The sequence below is a fragment of the Cyanistes caeruleus genome, chromosome 1 (genome assembly GCF_971803275.1).
Source record: "Cyanistes caeruleus chromosome 1, bCyaCae1.hap1.1, whole genome shotgun sequence".
NCBI lineage: Eukaryota > Metazoa > Chordata > Aves > Passeriformes > Paridae > Cyanistes > Cyanistes caeruleus.
The window spans coordinates 22,749,225-22,775,735 of NC_141701.1; the positions used below are offsets into that span (position 1 = coordinate 22,749,225).

Consider the following 26,511-nt stretch of genomic DNA (forward strand, 5'->3'; position numbering starts at 1 on the left):
TAATTAACATTGATAACATTAATTAACATTTCCTTAACCAAAGCTTTTTTCTGACAGCATATGCACATACATATATATATATATATATAACATGGAGGTATCTGTTTACTAAAATAAAAATTAGAAAATATATTTTGTTCAAGAGGGCACTGAAAAGATAGAACCCATAAAGCCACATGTGTGCACCAGAGGAATACAGCTGTATGCTTTCTGGAGCTACTCAGTGCTGTGGGGCATTTACCTGCTCAAATCCTTGCTCACTTAAGAGTGCAGGAGAGACTTTTCCTGGATAACTGATTCTGGAGATGACCAAAAGGGTTAAAAAATATGTATTATCTTTGTTCAAACCTTGAGGCTATTCTGTTTGGGGCACTAAAGACACATTTTACAAGGCTTCATTAACACAGCCCAGATTAAGGTTGTTAACAGAGCCTTGCCCAGCTACAAATTACATGAACACAGAACTCAAATGGGCCTTCAGTAAAGAACAGCAGCTGAGGCTCAGCAATGCCCAGTACAAGCAGAAGCTGTCCTCTTGGGGGGAGCAGCAAGAGTGGCAGGAGTCTCCTTAATAGTAGCTTGAATGTCCTCCACCTGCCTCACTGATAAAGCAAATTTGCTCTTCCAGCCATAGAGCATTCTGGTGGTATTGGCAAGGTTGCCTTCATGAGCACTGCTCCTTGTGTTTCATTTTAAGAACTTCGGAGTAGTTCCCAGAGAAAACATTTGTTAGATATGCATGACCATACTGACAACACTTATATTTCCAAACATTTCTTTGTAGCCATGAGCATAAAGGCTTACTTTCTATTTTTGTAAGGGAAGTCAGGATTCTGAGACAATCATGAGATCTCAGGAGTGGGTGCCTCAAGACTACTTGCTGACGGAGAGAACTGGTCTGGCATGGTTGTGAGTCTTGACTAGTTGGCCATCATTACTGAGACTCAGTACATGAGTCAAATATGTAGAAATTTATGTTAAAAGTTTGAAAGTCACAAACATTTTAAATCCAGTGATCTGTAGTTTGTTTGTTTGCGTTGTTTATGCAGACTCAAACACAGTGTGATTCATAACTAGGGGACACTTTTGCTCTGAAGAGCTCTCCTGTTGTCTTGACTTTTGCAGCATTAAGAGCTACAGTTCTTTCACTCATGCTTTGATTTATCAGCAAGGCTCAGAGGATATAAAGTGTTAGGAATAGTGGCTTAGCAAATCTTATTTGTGCTTACTTATGCCCAATATAAGCAACAGATAGAGGACAGAGACAGGTCAAACCTGAAATACTACTTTCCCAAAATATTCCCTCAAATGTCAACATTCTGTGAATCATCAGTTTAAACATGTAAAAATAATGCATACCACTGGGCCATAAACTAAAAACCAGTCAAGGCAACACAAAATGTTTATGCAGTTTTAAGGACTTTCTTCAGTTCAAACTGGAGGAGAAAACACTGCTTAAAATCCGCATTTGTAAATCAAATAAATTAATAAAAACCTGTGCTTAGGCAGTGGAACGCACACTAATATTTCGAATATATATGGATGTGGAAGTATATGTGGAAGTAAAATTAGCCAGCCCTTAGCTGACAGATACTTGACAAATGGGAATGTTAATACAATCTACAAAGGATGTTAATCACTACAAATACTCTGGCCCTCGAGAAGCAGAAATTTCATCTCTCCTGACTCTGATAATCTAAAAATTATGTGTCCAGTCTGGCAAGTCATCCAGACCCCCTATATATTCAAGGAAAATACAGGCATTCCACAAATTTGTGCCAGAACTGGGAGCAATCATCTTTGAGTAGTGTATGTCTCCTCCCCTTGATGGAAAGAACACATGTACAGCCTGGATTACATGTTTTCTTCCTAAATGTTAAATTTAAGTAGAATAGATATCAAGCATAATACACAATATAGATACAGCCTATAGGCTAACCAAGTCTCTCACCAGAAGGACTGAAATGCCCCTCAGACTGGGAAACCACAGAAATGCAGTGCTATATTGATGCATTTTTTCAGAAATAATGTTTGAACATATTGTTCAATGATATGGGCTGAATTCACCACTGGCAGCAGCAATCATCTAAAACTAATGGAGCTTTCCTGCTTACAGGCACAATAGTAATATTTCTTTATAAAAGCCCACAGTTATGAAGAAAGGTAACTAGGAAGGTACATTAAAGTTTTCCCTTGACATTTCCTAAAAAGAGGCATGACATTAAACACAGTGGAGCTTTTAGCTTGTTTTCCCAATTACGGGAGGCCTTGGCATGAATATTTTCTGGTCTGTCAGATCCTCTCCACTTCATGTCCATTCCTAACTCTAGTAATTTTTGATCATTTTAGCCTGGTATCAAATTTGACAAACAAACAAGCAAAGCCATGAAGTTATTATAAGCTGGTGGTAACATGGAAGCCTGGTAGAAGATACTGACTGCCAGAGCTTTGTCACACTATCAGAGAACTCACTCTGAAGAAAAATCCACAGAAAAACTGACTGCAATGTTTCCTCTGACTGGGAAACTACTCATTATTTTAGATCATCTTGCAAAGCAACTGATTATAGATTGTCTTGCACAGACTTGCTTGTTTACTCAGCTAGGGAGATAACATTCTAACTGAAAAAAAAAATAATAATAATCAAAGAGAAATCCAAGGCAAAGCTTTCACTTCTTGCTGCTGAAAAGGAGTTTTGTTTCACGTTAAAAGCTTCCTGTTCATAGAAGGGACCCTTACCCTTAGGCCCTCCCTCATAAACAACTTGCTTTGCTTTCAAGACCTTTGGCTTCCAGGCCACTCCACCATTTTCTATACCTGATGTATTAGTCAGCATTCCCAGGACCAGTGGGGGGATTATTGCTGAGAGCTGGAAGACAGAAGAAGTGCAAACTGCTCATAATTAAACATTATCACTACTTACTTCCACAAGTTCTTTTGTCTGGATTTAAAATGAACCCTGGGTGGCATCTACAATAATAGGAGTCCTCTGTGTTAACACATTCATGTTGGCAACCATGGTTATCCAAAGCACAGTAGTCTACAACTGAAAAAGAACAAGACCAACATGTGCAATTAGGAAAATATATCAGAACTATCATGCATAGTTATTATGGTTCTAGTGACACACAGTAACTATAAAAAAAGGAAAAGCTGATGTAATTTCTGTCCTGAAAATCCTGTCTGCAAAAAGTAGCCCATGTACAATACCAGTTGGTAAATCAGATCTTAAATGAGTCCTGAATCATTTCTCAACTTTGAACATTTATCAGCTCTCAGATTGTCAGGAGCCTTCTCAACATGTTTTCTCAGATTTGGAAACCATGCCTCAGTGAGAAACTCTGTCCAGATGTTCACACTGTAGACCAGGGCATAGCAAAGTTTGTTTGATTTAATTCTGTCTTCTGTCTTTCAAGTCCCAGTTCTGGAATTACTCTACTTTTCCTTACTTCCCTCCCAGCTGTATTAATTCATAAGAGCTGTTCCTGTAGCCTGTACTCAGGCTACTATAGGAGAATCCTGCCATTATCTTCTGCACTGAGGACTGTCACAGTACATTCATTCCCTCTAATGTGCTCCAGATTTGCTCTGTACAAAGCAGCTACAACTGCAAAGTCTGAGAGCTTCAGACTGATATTCACCACGGATATTTTGCTTCTACAATGCCTTTTGAAAGAAAAAAAAAATCACAGATGTTTTTCACTGTGTTCAGTTACTTATTTCATAAGTCCGGTCATTTATTACACAAATCCATATTTAAAAGTTAGATTTCCAAAGAGTAATCAAGTAATACTTCAGAGTTTACTCTATCAAGCCCATTCAAAGTTGCTAAAGAAATTGAAGGGTTTTAAAAATTTCTTTGCAGGTTAAGCTTCATCTTCACAACAAAAGTCTTAGAAGAAATTAAAGTCCCAGAGCTGGTGCTCTGCCTGCAAAGAGCTACCAGGTCTATATTAGGAAAGTATACCTGATTCTTTTTACAGAAGACAGTAATGTGCTTAGCTTCATACCAAGACAGGTTCCTCTTTGACAACTGAGTAAATTTTTTCACTACTTTATACTGCTGAGCCTCACAAATTTCTTTAAGACACAGTAATTTGTTTTAATGAAATCAATTCCTTCTTCAGTTGTCCCACCTATGTAAATCATGCAGACTCAGGTGTGCTACTATATAAGTAAAGATCATCTGGTCAGGAAAGCAGACAATCTATTCAGTTACTCTGAAAGAGTAACCCTTTTAACCCTTCAGAATATTAGTGTTGAATCAAGTAAAAAACTTACTGGCTATCATTTTCCTGGCATGAACCTTCCAGTTTCCAGACTGAATCGATTCATATTAAAACCTATTTACAGAATATATGTTTCAAGGATATAATGTGTCATACAATTCGCTTTCCTCTTCAATCAATTCTAACCACAAGCACATTTTCAAGTGTTTAAAAGACACATTAAGAAATAGGTAGGCCAAAGAATATATGTTATTTAGCATCATGCCTGGGAAATAACCCATACGGATGTCTTTATAAAGCCACCTCCTCCCTGCATTTAAAACTTAACAGAATTAATTTCTACTGCAATACCTACAGCTGCCCAACTGATGGTACACAGTGAGAACAGAGTATTCAGTAGGAAAAGACACACAATGACCATTTAGTCCAACTGCCTGACCAGTTCAGGGTTGGCTTTGTTCAAATGCCTCTTACACACTGACAGATTTGGAACATCCACCTCCTGTAGAAAACCTGTTCCAGTGTTTGGCTATACTTTTGGTAAAGAAATGCTTCCTAATGTCCAGTCCAAACCTTGCCTGGCACAGCTTTGAACCATTCCCTCATATGCTATCACTGGGAGAAGAGCATATTTCTATGCTGAGTCATGAGATATACATGAGAATGTGAAAACTTGAGATTTCACTGTTTTGAATTTTATCTCATGTCTATTTCAATAAGAATTTTTTCTAAATGATTTATTAGTGTCCTTTTTAGTGAGCAAACTATTAATTATTATTCAGTTGTCATCTCTGCATATTTGTTCCACCTTGTTTTTCTCACTTGGTATGAGTTAGTAAGTTATGAGAACTATTTTTTACTTTCAGTTACCAGTTCTGCACTCCAGGTGCTTACATTGCCCTCTCTGAACCATGGACTGCATCAGTCACCTTTCTCATAAGGGGTTGTTTTAGCCCTATGATGTTTATAGAGGTTATTCAGTCTTGGGAAGATGAAGGAAGTTAAGGAGAAGGGTAGGAGAAAAAGGTATAAAATAAGTAAAGGCATAAGGAGAATGAAAAAAGAATGTGAGGGAAGAACAAAGCAGACTCATGGAAGACTCCTAAGAACCTAAGAAACAGCCAAAAAATCCAGCAGTGCCAGGACTGCAGAGAGGTGGCCAGCAGCCAAACTGCTGCCAGGAAAGGAGGATCCAAGCCTAGCAGCTGCAGCAAGATGGAGACAGTCTAGCACTTGTGCCAGGAAAGAGAGGACAGCATGTGTGGAAAGAGATACCACCAAGGTGGAGAGGAGAGACTGAGTGTCCAGCAGCATGATGGAGAAAGGGTGGCTCATTACCACCAAACTTCAACTGACAGGACTTTGTCCATATGAAAAACAGTTAAAAAAAGGCAAAGTGATAGTGCCCTGCCAGCCAGATTTACTGCTGAGCAGACAGTTTCAAGCGTTGTTCAGCCTACAAATTCGTTCATAAACTGTGCATTGCAAACACTCAGAGTGGTTGGTTGAATGGATACATTGTGAGTTCTGGCTGTGAGATTTCATATAATTATTGCCATTCAGGTAACTGGCTGGCACATGTCAATAAAGCAATTAGTATCACCACTCATCCTTAAATTAGCCCGTCAGAAAAATTTAATAAACATGCCTGTGAAATGAAGTTTCAGCACTTTCTCATTTGCTTGTGCTGGAGTTACTTTAGAAGTCTTAGATACCTTAGATGGAAACTTTTGACTCCTTCCAAGAATATCACAATGTGTATTTCCTACTGAAATTCTCTTTTCATTCTCTGAAAGGGGAGGAGCAACTAACCTTAATGAAGTCCCTGTTTTTTGCAAAATTGTTATTGTTCTCACTGATCTCAAGCACATGTGTACATCAACATCTTCCTTCTCATCCTGCTCATTCGATAATAAATATTTCACAGAAAGGAAGGGTTAACTAGCTTAGGAGTAATGAAAACTGAGAGTTGTCACTACTGATTCAATACTAAATATAGTCTCCTCAAAAGTTTTTTCAGCAAGGATGATTATTCACTGGTGATCACATCTGCAGAAGCTGTACCTCTTAGTAGCAGCATATTCCTCAAAAATCTCAAACCGTTCAAACCGGAAAAGTCAAAGTCTGGAGGCTGACAATAGGATTTGCAGACAAATTAGCATCATTTTCATAAATTAACCAGACCAGCTTTTCCTGTTCAAGAAATGTAGAGAAACTAGATTTCTGCATGGATGAAATATAATTAATATACATTGAACCATTCTTGTACATCAGTAAGAAATTTAAAAGTTAAGTGGTCAAGTATCCAGCTGCAAAAGAAAACTAAGAAATGTAAATATTAATAATGTGCTTTAAAATCCCTATTAATACTGCTAATTATTAATACTAATATTATTAATACTGCTAATTATTACATTATGAACAGCATGTATTCATGTTTTGAAAGGTACAAATGAATAGAAATCAAGTGTAGAAGAAGAACTGCTATAAAATTCAAGATAGTGAACCCATGCACGCTGTATTTTGAAAATAACTGAAGAGAGAATATAATATCTTTAAATGTCAACAACAGCACTTTTAATAAATGTGTATCTCTTCAAGCCAAAGAGAGTCAGTGAGGAGGTATGTCACTAAAGGACATGAAATGATTCACACAACCACACTCAGTGTCAGAACAAAAACCTGTGACTTTATTCTCTGACTCCAGTATTTATAGATTCTTGACAATGACCAGGGATTGGATAATTAAGTTACCACCTTCCCAAGCACACTGGTCATGAGAAACGTCCATCAAAAGACTTTTCTTAGAAGGAATGTGATAAACAACTTACGTTTACAGGACTTTCATGGGAAAGTAACTAAAACTGTGAAAACATTATCAGAAGGCTTAATTTTCAGGGCAACAGAGGTAGAAAAAAGTCAAAGATCTATCACACCTCTAAACAGCACTCTCCACAGAATATGAAGACAAGTTATTAACAGGCAAAAAACCAAATACCAATGCAAGAAATTTAATAACTGGCACAGAAATATTTTGAAGCTTTAAATAGCAAAAACAGACTCTGTATTTATTACAAAGGATAATATTAGACTTAACATACAAAGAATGTCACCAGAATGATGCCCTGGTAGCAACCTTCCTGGTAAGAATATCTTGGGCTGCCAAGGAACTTCAACTTAATAGAAAAGAGTAACAACACCTGACGACACTGAGCATGAAAATTTCAGATTGGAATATTTCGTAAGAAAGAATTGGGGGTGAAAGAATCTACCAACAGAAGTCACAGGTTTTCTGTCTCAGGATATAGTCAAATAAATAGCACAGAAGTATATCCTTTATCCTAATACAAGTAAAAGTCAAGAGGGTGAGCTAAAGTTATTAGATGAACATTAGATATAGAAATTTGAGCCAGAACATAAAAACTTGCCTAAATAACCAGTATTATCTACATTTTCAAAACAATTTGGCTTCAAAAAGCAGGTTCTTAAAATGGTATACAAGTGGCCAGATTATGCTGGAGACCATTAAAAACGCCTATACTGAAATCATGAAGCTACAAGTGAAGGAAACATTTCTGAAGAGTAAGCACAGAGTGAATATTCTTCAAGACCTCATGTTATACCGGGCATAAAAAAAACTCAAAACCTTGTTTGTGTGTCCTGTGTGAAGCTACATGCAGAAAGTTCCATAATTTGTCACCTATTCTGCATCTCAAAACAGAGTTATACTGCAAGCCAAAAGCTCTTTGAAGGTAAACAGAGAAAGAAATGTTAGAGCTGTCTTAAAATGACAAGAAAGAGTAGGATGTTGGAGAAAAGCATTGTGGCGGCCTGTGGCAGATTTGAGGCCAAGGATTCACTTGGATTCATTTCCACAGGACTTCAATTTGTGTTTGCACAAATTAAGCATGCATCTAAATTCTTGCCTGAAGAGAATATCTAACAAATAATGTAATTTTTTAATCCAGATCTCACTAAGGCTTTTTGCAGTGGAAACGAGAAGACAGTATTTTCTCAGAATGCAGCATGGGATGAAAAGTTTACAAGAGTAGGTAGACAAGCTTGTAAAAGAGATTATACTAGAAGCATTTACCACATATAAACAGGGAAGAAAAGTGAGGTACTTATAGAGTAATAGAAAGGGAAGTATGTTTTGTGCTAAAAAATTATTGTACCATATTTCCATACTCTCTCTTTTGAGCTGTAATTCTTGGAGCTGATATTTACTTCCATATTGCCCACAGTGAAAATGAAAGGAACATAGTGGATGGGTTCCTAAAGTGTCTAAATTTTCCTTAAAGTCATCCTTCCAAAAGGGGGTTGAAATCTCTCCTCACATCCCCAAAAGATCAAGTGAAAAAACATCAAGAAATTGTCCCCTTTCAAGTTTTTCTGTGCATAACTTCTGCCTGAAGAGAAGCTACCAAGTTCGTCCACCCTTGTTTTTTTAATGGCCACATGTGTCATGCCAGTATGTTGCTGGCCACCCACATGGATCTTGAATAAAACATCAGGTGTGTTGTTTCAAAATGGAAAATTATTTTCTGTGTGAAACTGGTTGGAACAATTTTCCCAAGACACCATTCATTATCAGTAAAGGCCTACAAACATGTTAATTATGTGTTCTTTTTCATCTACCACTTATAAAGGAGAACATCATTGTCTATGGCTAAAGTGGATATTCATTTAAATTGAATTTTGCTTTGGTTTGTGTGAAGAGATAAATGTGAATTGCTGAATTCATACTCACCAATACAACTCTTTCCATCTGCATCAAGCTCATATCCTTCATAACACTGACAGACAAAGGACCCAGGTGTGTTCACACAAATCTGCTCACAGGCATGCTTCTCCACAGCACAAAGGTCCTGAGCTACAACACATAATTGCATGAGTATGAAATTCTTTGACCAACCTCAATGCACAGACTATAGATCAAAATAAATTTCAGGAAGGTATGGACAGCACTTTAGAGATGGGCTCATTTCAACACAGATCATGCCAATGTTCTGTCAAACACTGAAAGCCAAGAGGATCTGTCAATCAAAGCAGAGGCACTCATTCCTTCAGCTGAAGGCAAAGACTATTAATGGACCAATGGTGCCTAGTAGAATTGCTTGATGTATGTTTCCCTAAAATGTTCAAAGGGCATTCTTCAGGGATTTTTTTTTCTTAAAAAAAAGAGAAGTAGTTGCATTTATTTGTGTATTTTTGGGGGATTGTTTTTTGCATAACCAGATGAATGATGATGAGGTTGGAAAGGGAAAGAAAAGGAAAACAAACAGCAAAAAACTTGGGGATATTTAATTTCTGAGATTTAGAATTTTTCAGTTTCACGTAAAATGCCATAGCAAGTTGCCTCTCCCATGCAAAAGATCTCAAAAAAAATTACCATGACAAATGAGGTCAGTTCAGCACCTAGCCAAATAAAGCACACTGGGCTTTCTTTTCAGCAGACTAAAGCTTTATGAGAACCCCAAGTTTCCCCAGCGAAAGCTCTGGAAAGCAGAGTACTTTGTGTTGCTCAAAGACTGCTCAGCACATAATGGTCATTTACAGCTACAAAATAGGCTTTTGGAACATGTTTGAGGAAATCAGCCAAGCAAAAACAAATTTTCTTTTATAGCTGTCTGCTTCATATCAAGCGGCATGATGAACAGCATAAACAGTCGCTTAACTCTTTTGTTCCAGTGTAAACACCCACAAATAGATAATTTTCCAGCTTGTTTCAGCTACATTCCTCTTTTGTATTATTTTGTTTATTAATGTAAGATTTGAGCATCTCTAGAGAAGAATGGGAGAGATTAGTTAAACAAACAAATACAGTGTAATAAGTAAAGAACACCCATTATCTGACATAAACACTCTTCTCTAGAAAAGTTAGACCACAGTACACAAAAGGAGCATCCTTTCATGGATGCAAAACCATCATAAACAAATGTAAGAATATTTTAAGTTGAACAAACAAACCATTTCCCAGCCTGAAGCAAAGTTGTCAGTTCATTGCTGATTGAAGCCATTTGGTTAAGGGCTTTAAAGAACTGAGTACTGATAGCATATACTCTCACAAGATTAGAAAAAAAGTGAACAGAAGAATAAAAACAGTCTAAGTTTAGGTACAAAAGAATGAAAAGAGACTTTAACATTAGGTACAGACCATTCATCTTTTCTGCACTGTTTAATTCAGAAAGTGTTACATTATGTATATAAGGAAATTATTTGTCCATGGAAGAGCTGCCAAATACATCCAAACCTTAGATAAATACATCTGGTTTATGTTGATCATGTATTGTTCTTAACATAAACATGATGAAGATTTATTTTACTTAGATGCCAAGTGAGGAATGCATGGTCTCTGTGCAATTGTGGGTGAATAACAGCTAGTGAAGGTAACAAAAATACAGACTGTTCATTTTTCTTTCACTGTGGCTCCCCTACCTCCAGAACTAAGCTGTCCACTTTGTCCAGGCTTGGCTCCCTATCCTCATGAAATCTGTTACATCTCTGTGGGGGTTTTAGATGTAATGCTAGACTGATAGTGCATCATTTCTCTCCTACACCAATGATTTGCACCATCCTAGCACATTTAAGGCCAGTTTGATGACTTTCAGATTTCCAGTGCTAATTGCTGAAAGAAGTTTATCATCTGATTGATGATCAAAGCAGGTACACAATCAAAGAAAACATGTGAGAGGTAAATGGGGAAAACCGATAAAAATCATAGCAAAAAAGAACATAAAGCAATGCAGCAAAGGGCTTTGAAAAATGGTAGAGAGGGAGCATATTGAGGGCTGCTGTGCATGGGTCACCAGCAGGAAAATTACACACAATTCCAAAACTCTTGGAAATTTACCTGTATGTGAAGCAATGCAGTGCCCAAATGCTGAACTACTGAATGAGAAAAACTATGGAAATGTAACAGAGTAAAAAGAAAAAGAGACAATAAAGAAAGAATTCTTCATACTTATAATTTTTTTTTTTTAATTGATTCACATACCTTCACTGTTTCATTGGTGCTTAGTAATTGATATTAAAAACAGATCTAAGCAAGAGAGACTAAGAATCTACTAATGTCAAGACACCAGGTAGTTTTATGGCACTCTCCTGAGATACAGAACATCAAACACAATGATAGGATTTGAGCCTGCAGTCTTCACCTTAGGTCTAAATTATCGATTGTAAGGGTACATCCTTTGCTGTCATGATGACTGTTTCCTACAGTTTCCTGAAAGGATGATTTCCAAAATTTTTTTTCTGGCTAAAATCAGTTTATCAGCTTTTGTTTGAATCCATGCACTTTCATTTGAATCTGTACACTGCTGTGTGATAAAAACTTAAATTTTTAGCCAGTACATTTTCCACAAGTAATTAAAGGCCGTGTTACATAATTTCTTTAAAATAAGGTGGATACAGAAATATACTTGGCATATCTGTCTAATGTAAATTGCTGTTAATTACTAGGAAACAAGGTTAAATGGAGTAATGAAATACTGATCACAAAGATTAAAATTAAAGTGAAATAAAGTTTGTTATTATAAACTATAAGCAAATTACTCAAAACCAAAAAAAAGTCAACACTTTTAAAGAGAGGAATGAGAACATAAGCAAGACTTCTGAAACCATTCTTAGAAAGGTTGCAAACCCTGATATTTCCATCAGCAGTTAGAAAGAGCTTTTCAGAATGCCAGGTTATTTCAAAGTTTTCTAGCATGGGGTTTATTGCACCTTTCTGTACCATACAGTACTGTTGCTAGCTGGACAAGTTAGTAAAATATTTAAATTCACTTCATTTGAGATGATAAAATTATTTATTTGGTTGTTGTTTCATTGTTGACCTTGATATACCAAAACCACTTGAATGCAAATTCATACAGTTACAGTATATCTCTGCAGAGCTGTGTATAAAATTTAGCTTGATGTATTTCAGAAAGATTTGTAAAAACACAAAGCAAGAAAAACTTCAACCTTTCTAGACACATTTTGATGATTATCATTAATTATATACTGACCTCAGTTCTTATGAGCCCAACAGAAAAGGTAAGTGATGTTAATCACTTTTTGGGAGTACAAAAGAGAAAAGAAAAGAAAGGTAACATACTGCTGCAAGTCTTCTGGTCAGCATTCAGAATGTATCCTTGTTTACATCTGCACAGGTAGGAGCCAGGTGTGTTTATGCAGAAGTGATCACAGTGATGCTCAACTACACTGCACATATGAGGCACTGAAAGGAAAAAGGAAAACATTATTAGTTGCTGGTCTTATCTACTTGTGATCACAACTGAAAAAAACTGGTGTAGAAAAGTTTAGTGAAGTAACCTAGAAATTTCTAATTAAGTGTTGCTAGTAAAGATAAAAATGAAAGCTTAAAAAAAAATACACAATGGAGTATCTGAAAAGAACTAATTATTTGTTGGTCCTATGAAGACAATGAAACAAGCCTATTATAATCAACTTTAGAAAATAAATGAAATTTAAGTATAAGCTGATTTAGAGGACATTCAATTTCTTGCATGAAGGAAATCACCACACAGCACCCAATAATAAAGAATTACTAAAAAAACAACTTAATGAAGAGACTGTTTTGCTTACTTAGTTATTAATGCTGAGGAACATGCAAATAATACATGATGGCACTGAGGAGATGATCTCCAAGATTCATTAAGCAGGAGCTGAGTTGCACTACCCTCCAGACAGTAAGTCTTTCTGAGTCTATTTTTGTTCTGTTTGTATTTTATGTCTCTAATAGCAAGTATTAAAATGCAGCAGAAACACAATGAAAGAGAAAAAGAATAGAGGCACATTCAGTCAAATTCATTGTTGAGCTATTTTTCTCCAAAGCAGTATTTGGGGATTAAGAAATTGATGTTTCCTTTCCAATGCGGCATTGCTTGTAAGTAATCTCTATAATATATAGGTGAATTACATGTCAGAGAACATTGTGTGGAAAATTACCTATTTTGCTCAACAGCAATTAGGGATTGATGTGTTCCTTAATGTTCCAGGTTGACAAAGCTCAAAATTTATGGAATAGATATTAACAGTAATCTTCTAGAAGCCACAACAGAAGCCTGCTAAATAACTCACTGTATTAGGTGTAATCCTTGTGGAAAAAAAACCCACAAGTGATTTTAAGATATATAGACTACATGTCTGCTCTTTGGAATGGTTACAAGAGTTAGGTATTTATTGCTGACACACAAACCACCACAATTCCCTAATCTCTTAATCAGTTTCTTGGATCTCATGAATTTTTCCCATAATAAAACTTCTCAAGTCCTTTTAATTATATGAACACAGACCTACTTTGACTTCTTGTCTTGTCATATTTCTGTCACTCTGAAAATGAAAGCATTCAACGACAGGAGTCCAAATAACTCAAGTTCTTTCTGAAAGTACATTGTTACTGTCTGTTACCAACCTCCCATCTACCACACAAGCAAAGTGCACATATTCTGAAGTGTTTCTGTTGCACCCATTTCAAAGCAGTGATACTCTGGTCATTAGACCGACTTCAGTGGTGGAGTCTGCCCTCTGAATGATTTCTGCAACCTCATCAGTTGCAGAAGGTGGTTAGTGATCACAGGAAGGGACTGATGTAATAGAAAGGGTGAGATCATAGTTAAGGAATCTGAACATAAACCTTGTTGTGAATTACATTTTATCTCTATATCACAGGGTCCTTATTTGATTTTGGGCAAGACAATAATATCAGTATCTTCAAGGAAACATCAGCCTTTACACTGTAACTGTTCAGGTAGAGCCATCTGAATCTGGATTTGCAAGAATGCAAAGATGGCTGTAGAGCTGTGAATAACATGTTCTGTAAGTCCAAAAATGTTAAATGCCTGAAAATCACACAGGGATTGCACTGAGTCAAATATTTAAAGTTATTGGGTGGTTTTGACAAACTTAACCCTGTTTCTGTGCCTCCATTCCTCCAATGTAAAATGGGAGGAATCTACTATCTACTAATCTACTATCTACTATCTACTTTACAGGAATATAATAAGGTCTTTATTTGCCCCCAACTGCTCCATTCCAAGTTTCTTTCCAATCATCTTTCTCACACTTCATCTAATCTCCATCATCTTTCCTGGATTCTGTTCCCATCTCCATTGACATTTTTCTGAGTTTTCAACTCCTGTCTTATTCTTCATGCCTCTGATTCCTCAGGATACTCGTTGCTTATGTTTTACCTTGCTGACTAGTAATAAAAAGGGGTCCTTGGCTTCAACTGGTGTTTCTGATGTGCCCAAATCTTTAGCAGTCTGGGGCAGCAACTGTAGGTAACCTCTGACTTAATAGAATGGAACACATTCAGTGTTCCATTCTATTCAGTGTTCCATGTACAGGGGTTCTTCTGATAATATATATAGGTCCTGGGTACTTAGTAGTCTCCCCTATCCAGTACTGAGCAGCAGTTAATTTGGCTTACTTTTTGTTTTCCCCACAGAGCTTCACAATTTGGCCATGGTTTTCTTTTGTCATCATAAGAACCATGAGGACACATTCTGACAGACATAAGGGTGATTTAGACACAAAGACAGATCAGGGGCCAAGGTCTTTTCCCACAGCACAAAGCCCAGCAGACAGCATTCCAGACGACTTGACCAGAGAGGGGCCTTCAATTGCTTTAGCAAAGAAACAAGGTGTCCAGATGTTCCACTCAGCTACAATGATACTGCCTCTGGGTCCACACCTGGGAGGACTTGAACTAACCACATTTCCTGGAGGAGTGAGTGGCTCTAGGAAGCAGAGACTATGATTGCTCTCTTGAAATTCAGCAAGCTGAATGCTGCTTCACAATCAAGAGCATATAAAATGTTTTGGATCCTATCTGCAATTTAGTACCTTATGTTGAAATCCATATGAATCTAACAGCTTAAAACCTCTGTTGAATCTGTGTCTGAGTTTTTAAACACATCTTAGGATCTCACTTTGAATTCTCAGCACAGCAAATCCTGTAGAGGCATTCCCTGGGAGCAAGAGGCAACTGCTATCCTTGTCACCTCCACAGTCCTCCATCAGCAGTGGGGAGGTGGTTTTACTGAGGAACATGTGTTTGATTAAAAGTGAGCTAAAAGACTCTAGTACATTTATTGGAAACTGCCCAGTCAGAAAAAAAAAATCCAACCAAATAAAGGGTATCTGTACTGGATTTGTTTCTAAAACACAATCTAAAAAATCAGCATTTGCTGTGCATTCTGTTTAAACTCCAAATCCATGATTAGTTTACTCTTTCTTGGTTTTTAAATATATCCTCCTACGCCAGCTAATAATACAGCAAGGAAGAAATGGGAAAAAATCTATTATCTGATGAATGTCTGTGTTGGTGTTTTGTGCTGAGGCAGTTCAGCTGCTCTTTGAAACAATTTTGGAAAAGATCAAGCAAGGAAAATTCTCCAGACTATCCTTACAATAAGATGCAGCTCTTTTCTGGCAAAAGCATCCCAAGACATGAGTGACCATTTAATCTCACCACGCATTCTTTTTCTGGATTCTAATGAAAATGAATCAGCTTAATGTCAAATTTATATGAAATACTGTCATATTTATCTCAGGAAAAAATAAAAAACTCTACTAAGTACGCAGATTCAAATAAAATTAATTACAAATGCCATGATATTTACAAAAGATAATTCCTTAACAGGGAATTATAGATAGAAGTAATATCTCTGTTGTAAGTTAATACCTATTAAAATATTTACTTTATTGTATGAATGAATAATACCACTGTAACAGCTTTTCCTAACTTCATGTATTTAAAATAGATGGAATACATCTACATGGTTTCACTTCCAGTCACAAGGCATATACAGAAATGATTCTTTGCATAGAATTAATATGTAAGCTTTGGAAGAGGAAACCATGGACTCTCAAGAATATTTAAATAACTGAAAGACAGTTGAGCAGTTTAAAGTTTCACTACTAAGGGAGATCACATTTAAAATGAAGAGATGAAAAAACTTATCTAATATTCAAATATCAGAGATCATAAATTTATTGCTATTATGCAATAAACAGGAAAATCATGATATGTGTGTTTTCCTAACTGCTTATGACCATGAGCAATTAAATCGCATTTTATGGCACTTCGCAGTAACATGAGTTTTCCCCACACGTGACAGCTGCTCTGGATGTTGTTTGGCTAATCTGTCTTCAATACATATGTTCTAACAGATGAGGTTTCATGCAAAAAAAAAAGTTTAATTATAATGCATATTTTTTCTGTTTCACTTTCATCTACGTATTCAAATCTATAGATAATAATCTTACCACAAAGTTTAGTCTGGAAGGCAGAGGTCAGTGTTTCAATCTGACTGAAGTTAGCAACGAGAAACACATGTTCTTCATGTGGTTCACTGCCAATGGACTTCAGGGTGTTCATATCCACTCTTCCTACTCCAATAGCAAAAATTAGGATTCCTGAGTTACGTGCTTTAGCAGCAATCTCTGCCACAGGATCCTGAGGCCTCCCATCTGTCACTATCATGATAATTCGGGGCACATTCTGCCTCAGAGGTCGAGCCCCCTCTGTCTCTGTAAATGCGATGTTCACAGCATACTGCAGAGCCAGTCCAGTCATGGTGCCGGTGGCCAGGTGCATCATCCTCTTCACTGCTCTTTCGATATCCTGCTTCCGCCTGAAGGTCTTCAGTGAAAACTCCTGTTTGACTGTGCTGCCGTACTGAATCAGACCCACGCGCGTGGCGTCAGGGCTGATGTCCAGAAACTGCAAGATAGTCAAAATGAACTCCTTCACTTTTTCAAAGTCATAATGGCTCACACTGCGAGAGCTGTCAATGATGAAAACAAGGTCCAGATGTTTGTTGTTGCAAGTGTTTTCTAAAAGGAAAATGCAAACAAAAATACAATTTCAAAAGGTGAACAGGTTCAGGTTTACTGTCTAAACAAACACTCTGACAAGTGGTGTGAAAAATCAGGAAAAAGAGGAGATACCACAATTAAGACTACTTGGGAAATATAAATTTGTTCTCTAGTAAAAAACAAAAACTGCCTGATACTTGATCATTATATGTATTTTTGTGTGTGTGTTTGTGTGAGTTAAGTGCCCAGAATGGTTAATGGCAGTGGAATGGTGAGACAGAATCACACAACCAGAGAGTATCTTGTGTTGGAAAGGACAATAACTATCATGTAGTTCAACTCCTCTGCAGTGAGCAGGGACACCTTCCACTACTAGACCATGCTACCCAAAGCCCCATCCAACCTGGCCTTAAACACTACCAGGGATGGGACATCACAACTTCTCTGGGCAACCTGTTCAAGTAAAGAATTTCTTCCCTATATCTAATCTAAACCTGGCCTCTTTTAGTTTATTATTGGTTCATTACTTCTTGTCCTATCACTACATGCCCTTGTCAAATGTCACTCTTCAGGTTACTTGGTATTGTGTCATTGTTGAGATTTTGACCTCATTCCCCATGCAGGGTGGAAATCCTCTCTGAATGACAGTTAACTATTTAAGTGGGCTGCACTGTGATGCTTTCTGTGGCAGGGCCTTCAAATTTAGAAATCTAATACTGTGACAAGTCAGGGGGATATAAGTGTTTCTTTAGAAACAGGGAAAATAGAAAACAAAGAAACACAAGTCAAAAGAATCTGTTAATTGCACTGACTGGTAAGAGATGTGAAGGCACTGGAAGTTGGCAGTAAGCAGCACTTTGTATGTACAAAGTACTGTTCTCAATGACGTCAACTGCAGCTGTGAGTGCTCAGCAGTTCTACAAAACAAATGTCATGATTTCAAACATGTAATTAATACCCATCTGGGGAAAGTCTCATGCATTTGACTAGCTCAGCATCACAGACAACTTCTATGGTTGCATTGGAGAGAAAATCCTGTTGTCTACAGTGGCACTCCACTCAGCCCAAAAAAACTCTTACTGAGCACTCCCTGAAATCTCTGTCAGCCGTCAGAAGCCTTTTTTTCCAAAGGTCACTGAAGCAGAAATATTACAGACAGAGTATGTCTGTATTTGGCAATGGCACAGATGGGCAGGCCAAGCTATTATTGATAGCAGCAGAAGTGAAAGTTGCTTGCCTTCTAGGCATCCTACAAGGTTTCTGGGACCCTGGGTGTGTCCTCTGGTTTCTGCTCACCATCCTTTTCTGAAAGAATATGAGAAATAGGAGACACATGCATGAGTTGCATGATGAGAATGGATAGGGACTGACCATTCACAGGAAACCAGCACATGGCAGGCTTGAGGCAAGCCTGCCAGGTGAGCTCAGACTTGATACAGAAGGAGACAGCATATGGAAAAAGATTAAAAGTACTTTGATGGGATGCTGATGAAAAGAAATCAATAGAGGTTTAACATGTATACTAAAGACTCCTCCAAATTAGGAAATCCCTGAGTCACAAAAGCATTGAAGTTCAGGGGATAACTGCAGGTGTTTTCCTTGTCCTTAAACTATTCCACATACATCTACTTTTGACCTCTGTCAGAGACAGAATATAGGTTTAGATAGACTTCAATCATTATGTCTGCTCATCTACTTAAATTCCTATGGCTATGAATAAACCTGTGTTGTGTTTGTATGCCTAGCTTGAAGGATTAAAGATGGCAAGAATGCTCATTAGACTGCAGTGGCACCCTCATTTTACTAAGATGAGACACCTCTAATGAGTAGTTTCCCTTATTGCCAAACCCAGTTCAATTCCCAGTGCACCATCATCCATTTTGTGCAGCGAATGAAGCAGATGTTTGGTGGAAAAGTAGTGTCTGACTGTATAATCAAAGGTCATGTCACACTGCACTAGTACAAGTGGGCCAATCAAGGACTCAATTGGAAAAATGTCTGTCTGCAGACTGTCCTTTAAACAAGTTCACTTGTGACTGCTGACGAACACTCATCATGCACTTCTGCCAAGGCAGGGGGTGAGAAAGATGCCTGTTTTCACTTGTTAACTCAGAAGCCTCTTTCATAGACTACCAAGAACATTTTTTGGCATAGAATAAAAATGCTCTCTAATGACAATAAAAATGACTGCCTGGATTTATTCATGTGCAGTCTACAGTACAGCTTTATTCATAAGCGTAGGAATATGCTTGGGTTGCTTATTCTTTCAAAATCAGAGCAGGTTGAATATAAGCCAAGCTGAGCAGAAACAAAACTCCAGTTCTAATGGAATACAGATATCCTGACGTAACTATTTTCCACCTTAGTATCTTCATTATAATTATCCATATATATATATATATAAAATTACAAATTTTCTTTACTAATACAACATGAATGATTCCAGCAATACAAAGATAATGCTAAGTTATTATTTGTGGGAGCAGAGCAATAGTAAAGGAGGATAATTACAGAAAAAAAAATGCTAAGAATATGTGTGTGCATATGAAAGGAAGGACAGACAAGGGAGAAGGGTAAAATGGCTGCTATTTTATTTCCCTTAAAACACTTCAGCATGGTTTCATTAAAGGTAAATCATGCTTGACCAGCCTGATTGCCTTCTATGATGAAATAACAGCAATAACAGCCTGGATGGATGAGGGGGAAGCAGGGGATATTGTCTACCTTGACTTCAGCAAAGCTTTCTCTCACAATATCCTCACAGGCAAACTCAGGAAGTGTGAGCTGGGTGAGTGGACAGAGACATGGATCGATTGGCTGAACAGCAGATCCCAGAGTCCTAATTAGTGGGACAGCTGGAGGCCTACTGCTAGTGGCATCTACCAAGGTTCAGCCCTGGGCGCAGTATTGTTTAACTTTTCACCAATAACTTGGATGAAGGGGCAGAGGCCTCCTCAGCAAGTTCCCCAAGAACACAAAGCTGGGAGGAGTGGCCAATACCCCAGAGTGTTGTGCAGCTCTTCAGAAGGACCTCAGCAGGCTGGAGAGATGGGCAGAGAAGAACCATCTGAAATTCAACATAGGCAAGTACAGGGTCCTTGGTCCTGTAATAACCCCAGGCACCAGCACAGTATCCTGCTGGAAGCAGCTCTACAGAGAAGGACCTGGGGGTCCTGGAGGACAACAAAATGTCCATGAGCTGGCACCGCGTTCTTGGGGCCAAGAAGGCCAAAGGTATCCTGGGGTGCCCTAGGAAGAGCATTGCCAGGAGGTGATCCTGCCCCTCTGCTCAGCCCTAGAGAGGCCACATCTGGAATGCCCTGTCCAGTTCTGGGCTCCCCAGTACAAGAGAGACATGGAGCTGCTGGAGTGGTTCCAGAGGAGGGCTACAAAGATGATGAGGGGACTGGTGCATCTCTCTTATGAGGAAAGGCTGAGAGAGTTGTGCCTATTGAGCCTCAAGAGGAGGCATCTGGGAGGGGACCTCATCAACATCTCTCAGTCTCTGAAGGGAGGACTAGAGGACTAGGGTCCTCTCAGTGGTGCCAAGCAATAGAACAAGAGGCAATGCGGCAGAGAATGATGCAAAGGAAATTCCACCTGAACGTGAAGAAAAACTTCTTTACTGTGCAGATTCACTGGAACAGGCTGCCCAGAGAGGTGGTGGAGTCTCCCTCACTGGAGATATTCAAGAACCACCTGGATACAATCCTGTGCCATGTGCTCTGGGATGGCCCTGCTTGAGCAGGGAGGTTGGACCAGACGACCCACTGTGCTCCCTTCCAACCTGAGCCATGTTGTGATTCTGTGAAAACAAGTCAAAACTACAGCCATGGTGTTGAATCCTTTTAATTGGAATATAAAGATTTAGATCCCACTCTAAAGAGACTCATTTGTCTATTTTCAAGTCTGGAAGGAATCTTGGTGGGAAAAAGCTTGGAGAGCGTTGGTGGATAGTAGTACCAAAAACACATTCAATACTGTGTTGAATTACTTTAGAAATTACTTTAGAAAAATCTATTACTTTAGAAATTACTTTAGAAAAATCTATTCATCTGAATGAAACACAGTGTATTTCAAGACTACTTTGATCATCGAAGTTCTATCTATAGAAATACCAAACATTTCCAAATTAAGATGTATTTGAAGTCTTTGTCTTCTGATTTGGTATGATTTTTTTTAAAAACTCTGTAATTATTAAAGTTGATTTCACTTGGGCTCAGTGAAAAATAATACATAACTCTTCTACAATAAAAAATCCAGATTGCTGGTATTTTGAGTAGTGACAATCAGTAGTAATGACTAACAGATCTAAACACTCATCCCCTCAGATAAATTTTCAGTGATAGCTTTTTAGCAGCTACATGCTTCTTCATTTGTCCTGTAAACTATAATCTCTTCCTCTGACCAAATCTCATTTTGAACAGTGAGCTTTCACACAACTTTGGCAAACATCTTCATAACTAAAAGTAATTCCCTTTCACTTTTATGAAAATTGACATGCTCATTGAAAAGAGCTACTCATCCATAAACCTACTTCTAAGTCAGCAGAGGTCTTGTATTGCAAACACCAAGTTAAAAAAATCCCTCAGTGTGGGTTGCATTATCAAAGGGGAAGCCAGGAGAGGCAAGACAAAGACAGATCAGAAGGAAAGATCAAGTCAGTAGTAAATACGTTCTCCTTCTCTACTCAATATCCACTTTCTAAACGGCAGTTACAGTGATGCCACCTTTGGAAAACTAACAATGCAAGGAAATTTCAGTTCTACTGGGAAGAATCCAGCTGGGATCCAATTACTGAGAGATACATAAAACAAAGCTTAAAATAATATTGAGCACCTTAATTTCCTTTAAAGCTGAAAATTCTGTTAAATCATTTTATCTGATGACAGCAGGTTTCCTTCTATTCCTTTCTCAAAGCAAATTATGCTCAGCCTGTTTTGGCTTTAACAAAGCTCATATTGCTTTGATTTTGCTCACCCCCACAGGATCTGTGTCTGAGAGCATGTTTGTATCCTCTCATTTTTTTTCACTAATGCTTCATTCCCTTAAAACAACTAAAGTAGCATTAGGGAGCTTTCTTGGGCATTTGAACTGACCCTTCAAGGCTGTTAAACCATTAGAACAGTTCCCAGTACTGTTGTCTGAGCACAATTCACATTTTCTCACACAGTCCTCAGGCATGATATGGGAAGTAGCGTGAGCCAGGGCTCCATCCTTCGTGGATGGGACTGGTCTGTGAGCTCAGGTTATTCTTCAGCACAGAAGCAGACCACGTCGTACTACTGATCTCAGTACCAAAAAGCAGCCTAAGGTACCAGCTGAGCCCAGAGGCCACCTGGCTCCACCCACAGTGTTAAACTCACCGTCCTGCTCAGAGTGGCTGTATGCACGAGGCCTCCTGGGAACAATCCCTGTAGAGATTATTCTCTACCTTCTGAACCATGCATGGTGATTGCTGGTCACTGTGGGCTGGAGACTGCTCCAGCCATTTAACAGCAACAATAATGGTGGAGTTCCAATGCCCAAGAACTGTTTCATTTCCTCAAACATTTCCATCTGGGGATATTCAAACTGAACACATTCAAAGGACACAAGTTTTAGATGGTGATTTTTCAAATGTTTTCACAAGTTGGCTGTCTTGGAAAAACTGCTTCTTTAAAAATGAATTAATTATTTTCTAGTTTTGTCCTACATCTTTATGACTCCTTAATACTTTTTCTTTTTTTTAATCCAGATATTACTTATTTGGTTATGTAGGTCTTTATCCTAATAGGTGAGAGTGGATAAATGTTAAAGAAGGATATTGTTGCATGCAAAGCAAAAGGAGGTTAATTCAATTTGGTAAACACTACAGCAAAGTTTGGACATTGAAAAAGTAATTTATAACAAGTAAATATTAGCTCCATGAAGATGATGTTATAGATAATGACAATTCAAGCAAACAGGAAGGATTAAATCAGTTAAGAAAAAATGAGATCATAGAATAATTATTGCCTGAGCAGACTTTAATAGTAATTTTAATATTTTGTGTTTCTTAGCTCACTCCCCAGTAATGTATATACAAAAATTACATGTCCTGTGACACTGCCAGCTATAGCACCAAATTTATTTTTAAATTTTATCTTTGAGTAAGAGAACAAGTCTTCACTCAAAATTAAATAAAAAGGGCAGAAAACTATTCTCCCTGTTAGCATATTCTACAACTTCTTCCTAAATGTCTCTTCTTTACCATTTTATTAATTAATTTTCTCTCAAGCCCTCAATATTACTTTCCCATCTTCCTTTTACAATTTCCTTTCTTATAAATCTCTGCAGAACTCCTACGAAATTTGTTAAAAGATGTATGAACTTGCCAGGTGTCAAATATTTTTTATTGAAGTCCAGAATTCTGGTTTTCCCTAGCTAAATATCCAGCTAGAAAGATCGTATTTGAAAATGTTCTCAGATAATTCCAAAATATTTCCTATGTCATCAAGAAGGCTTAATCTTCTTATCATAAAATTATACAAGTAAAGAATAGCCAAATTTCCAATTCATTCATAAACATACCAAGTGCAAAACACTTTGGGAAACACATTTTGTGATTGTTGCAAAAAATAAATGAAGAAGCGCTGTTATTTCAAGCACTTCTTGTCTCTAGTGAGACATTTTGAGCAAGTTAGCTTACATTCCTTTTGGGTTTTTTTCATTTTAATTCAAAGATGGGCAAAGTATGGTATGGTACATTTCAGATGTAGTCATACCTAGTTCCTGAAGCAAACATTAGAAACTGCTCACTACTCCCTTTTATGCCACACATACACGCTGCACTTGGTTCTGCAGGTGACACCACCCCTTCCCAGCTCTGGGACAGGCCATGGATCCAAGACCTGCCTGAACTCTCTGGCCCCATCCTTGCTCTGAATCTTTCCCCAAACACACAGGCCTATGGCCCTAACCCAAACATTTATTATGAGTTTGGCAGCTCACACATTTTTCTTTATAAATTTCTTCATCTGGGAACAATCTCTAAATGGAGCACAGCCTCCAGACATTTTTTTATTGCCTCTGACAAAATCTTTTCTGAACTTCCAAAACTTCTGGGAGAACTGTACAGCAGGAGGCTCTTGTCCAAAGATTTCCATTTCCTTCTACATGCAAATGCTTCATTATTAGTCACTGCAGGGGGGTTTTTTACTTTGTTCTCATTTCACCTCACTATTTCTTATTCCTTCCCTGTCATGCTTTTCAAAATAACAAGGTCATTATTAACACTAATCTCTAAATCCAGACTCACAGAACTTCATTTCTTTACCAATACTTCTGGTATGAAGCCAAAGTATGGTGCAGAGATAGTCTCAAGTTTCTTAGTTCCTTCTGCATATTTCAGCTGTTCTGAGACAGAAACTGTTGGGTTTCCTGACAGGAGTCAAACCTGCTCCCACAGTCAGGAGGACCAGGGAGCAGGTTGTTTTCCTTGCAGGCAGTGGAACACCTGGACAGAAAAAGCATCCTGATATCCCCATGCACAAGTCAACATGAAAATCTACCCACCACTTCCTGATAGAAACAAATGTTATGTGCTCTCAGCTAAGGATAGCTTACACCCATGAGAGATGAGGAATTTATTTTCTGAGCCACGGTGGAGAAACTCGTGGTACACACAGTAACGCTACTTTGTATCCTGTTCCCACAGGCAGTCTGGAAACACTTTGAGTGTCTTTTCCTGCACTCACCTGTAAAACATCAAATCACAACCAACATGAAAAAGGTGATTGTATGGGAGAAGGTGATCTTAGTATATTTCTCCTTGAAGACCTGAGACTCCTTTCTTGCCTGAGCTACTTAGGGTGCTGTTGGAAGGACACAGAAATTAGAGAAAGAATGGATACAGAAAATAAACAATTGTTAGTACCAGCATAGAAAATCTAGAGAAAAATGTGACCTTACTGAGTTTGTGGTGTCTTGCTTTCAGGACATTAGCTTAACATTTTAAAAACTCCTATCCATACTTTTTTTTAAGTTTCCCATGTCTGTGTTTATGGGGAAAGCTGTTAGCAACCTCAACATTACTCACTGATCAGCTGACCTGAAACCACATATTTCTATCTATTGGTAACTAAATATTAGATTCTTTTCCAGAACAAATTCAGAAACAGCATGAGGGGATAGTGCTGTATACCACTCCCCACTGTCTCCCAAACCATGTGGGACATCATATCCACTGGTGAACCAGAAGCTCTTCCACTTCAGTAGTACTTAAATAAGATGGTGTCTTCAAGATTCCAAAGCAATTTAAGGTATGTTGTCTTCATCCACAATAGTATCTGATTACCCACTCATGCCTGTAAAATGAGATGTTCCTTAAGACATGCAAATGCTGTTTCCATTATTTTCAAATTAATTTTGCACATATGTACTTTTTTAATTAAGAAGGCATAGTGCTCAGAATTAAGTCAAAACCAGCACACTGCTGAATATCAGCGTTCTTTCTTTTGGCACAATTTTTTTTCAAGAGAGAATACACAGAGGAGGCTTTGAGCTCCTTGAGAACATACTCATAGCAAACAGTTTTTTTACTTACAGTAATTTTCCTCACTGAATTATTGTCAAAGCAAACTCTTTTTCAAACAGAAATGGTATTTCACAGTAATTTGTGGGGGTTGTAACAAACAAACTCAGAAATACAAAGATCATTTGATGTTTAGTTCATGGCTCAGTTTTTTCTGTAACACCAGATATTCCTTCATCCTGTGGAAAAATTCCAAATTGCCTTAAAAAAAAGGTAAAAGAAGAAAAAAAAAGGGGGGACAAATTAAAAGAATGAGAAAACAAAACAAAGAAAGAAGGGAAGAAGGAGGAAAGAGGGGAAAACTCTTTGTTAGAGGAAATACACATCAAAGAAATACAATACAATTTCTTATGATGTTGAAAATTGAATTATATTTCATAAAACTTAAATTACAGAAATACCCCATAGGTGGCTTAAAAGTGAATGTGATTTTAATACATGAAAATTAATAATGAATACTAAAGAAAGAGTTGGCAAGCAGAATGTTGTTCTGTGGTTAAAAACTGCTAGCACAGACCAAAACGCAAACTTTCTGATCTCCATTATAATTGGCTGCAGATGAGCATACTCAGATTAGGACATAAATCCCTGAGGCCTGTCACAGTCCCAGCTAGTCCTCATGGCTCATTAGCCAGGGCTGTTTAAGGGATAACAGCTGCTTCAGGAACAACTGGCTAGCCAGGGATATGGTTGCTGATCAGATCTCTCTTCTCAGACTCCAGGACCTCTGTTAGGGGCTGGGGAGGCACAGCCTCAGCACAAACCAGGCTACCAAGCCTCAAAGCCACAGAGAGGGGGTGTTCTTCTGTGCATAAACTCCAGAATCTGAAGAAGTGACTACTGTGGGGAAGAGGCCAACAACTGAGAGGTTAAGATGAAAGCTGAAGTTTTGAGAGTTGG

General features: G+C 37.9%; 1 protein-coding gene across 19 annotated transcripts in view; it reads right to left on the bottom strand.

Annotated features, from left to right (window-relative positions):
- The window catches only part of MATN2 (matrilin 2), a 69,686-nt gene that overhangs the window by 27,567 nt on the left and 15,608 nt on the right, over positions 1-26,511 (bottom strand). For 15 of the 19 annotated variants that reach the window (XM_086881788.1, XM_086881824.1, XM_086881798.1 and 12 more), the window contains exons 3-6: positions 16,506-17,075; positions 12,328-12,450; positions 8,980-9,102; positions 2,924-3,046 (exon numbers count right to left, since the gene is read on the bottom strand). In XM_086881788.1, the coding sequence (XP_086737914.1) occupies positions 2,924-3,046; positions 8,980-9,102; positions 12,328-12,450; positions 16,506-17,075 (939 nt within the window). Of the gene's footprint in view, positions 1-2,923; positions 3,047-8,979; positions 9,103-12,327; positions 12,451-16,505; positions 17,076-24,775; positions 24,893-26,511 lie in introns of all 19 variants that reach the window. The other 4 variants (XM_086881894.1, XM_086881881.1, XM_086881890.1 and 1 more) reach the window with 1 other exon arrangement.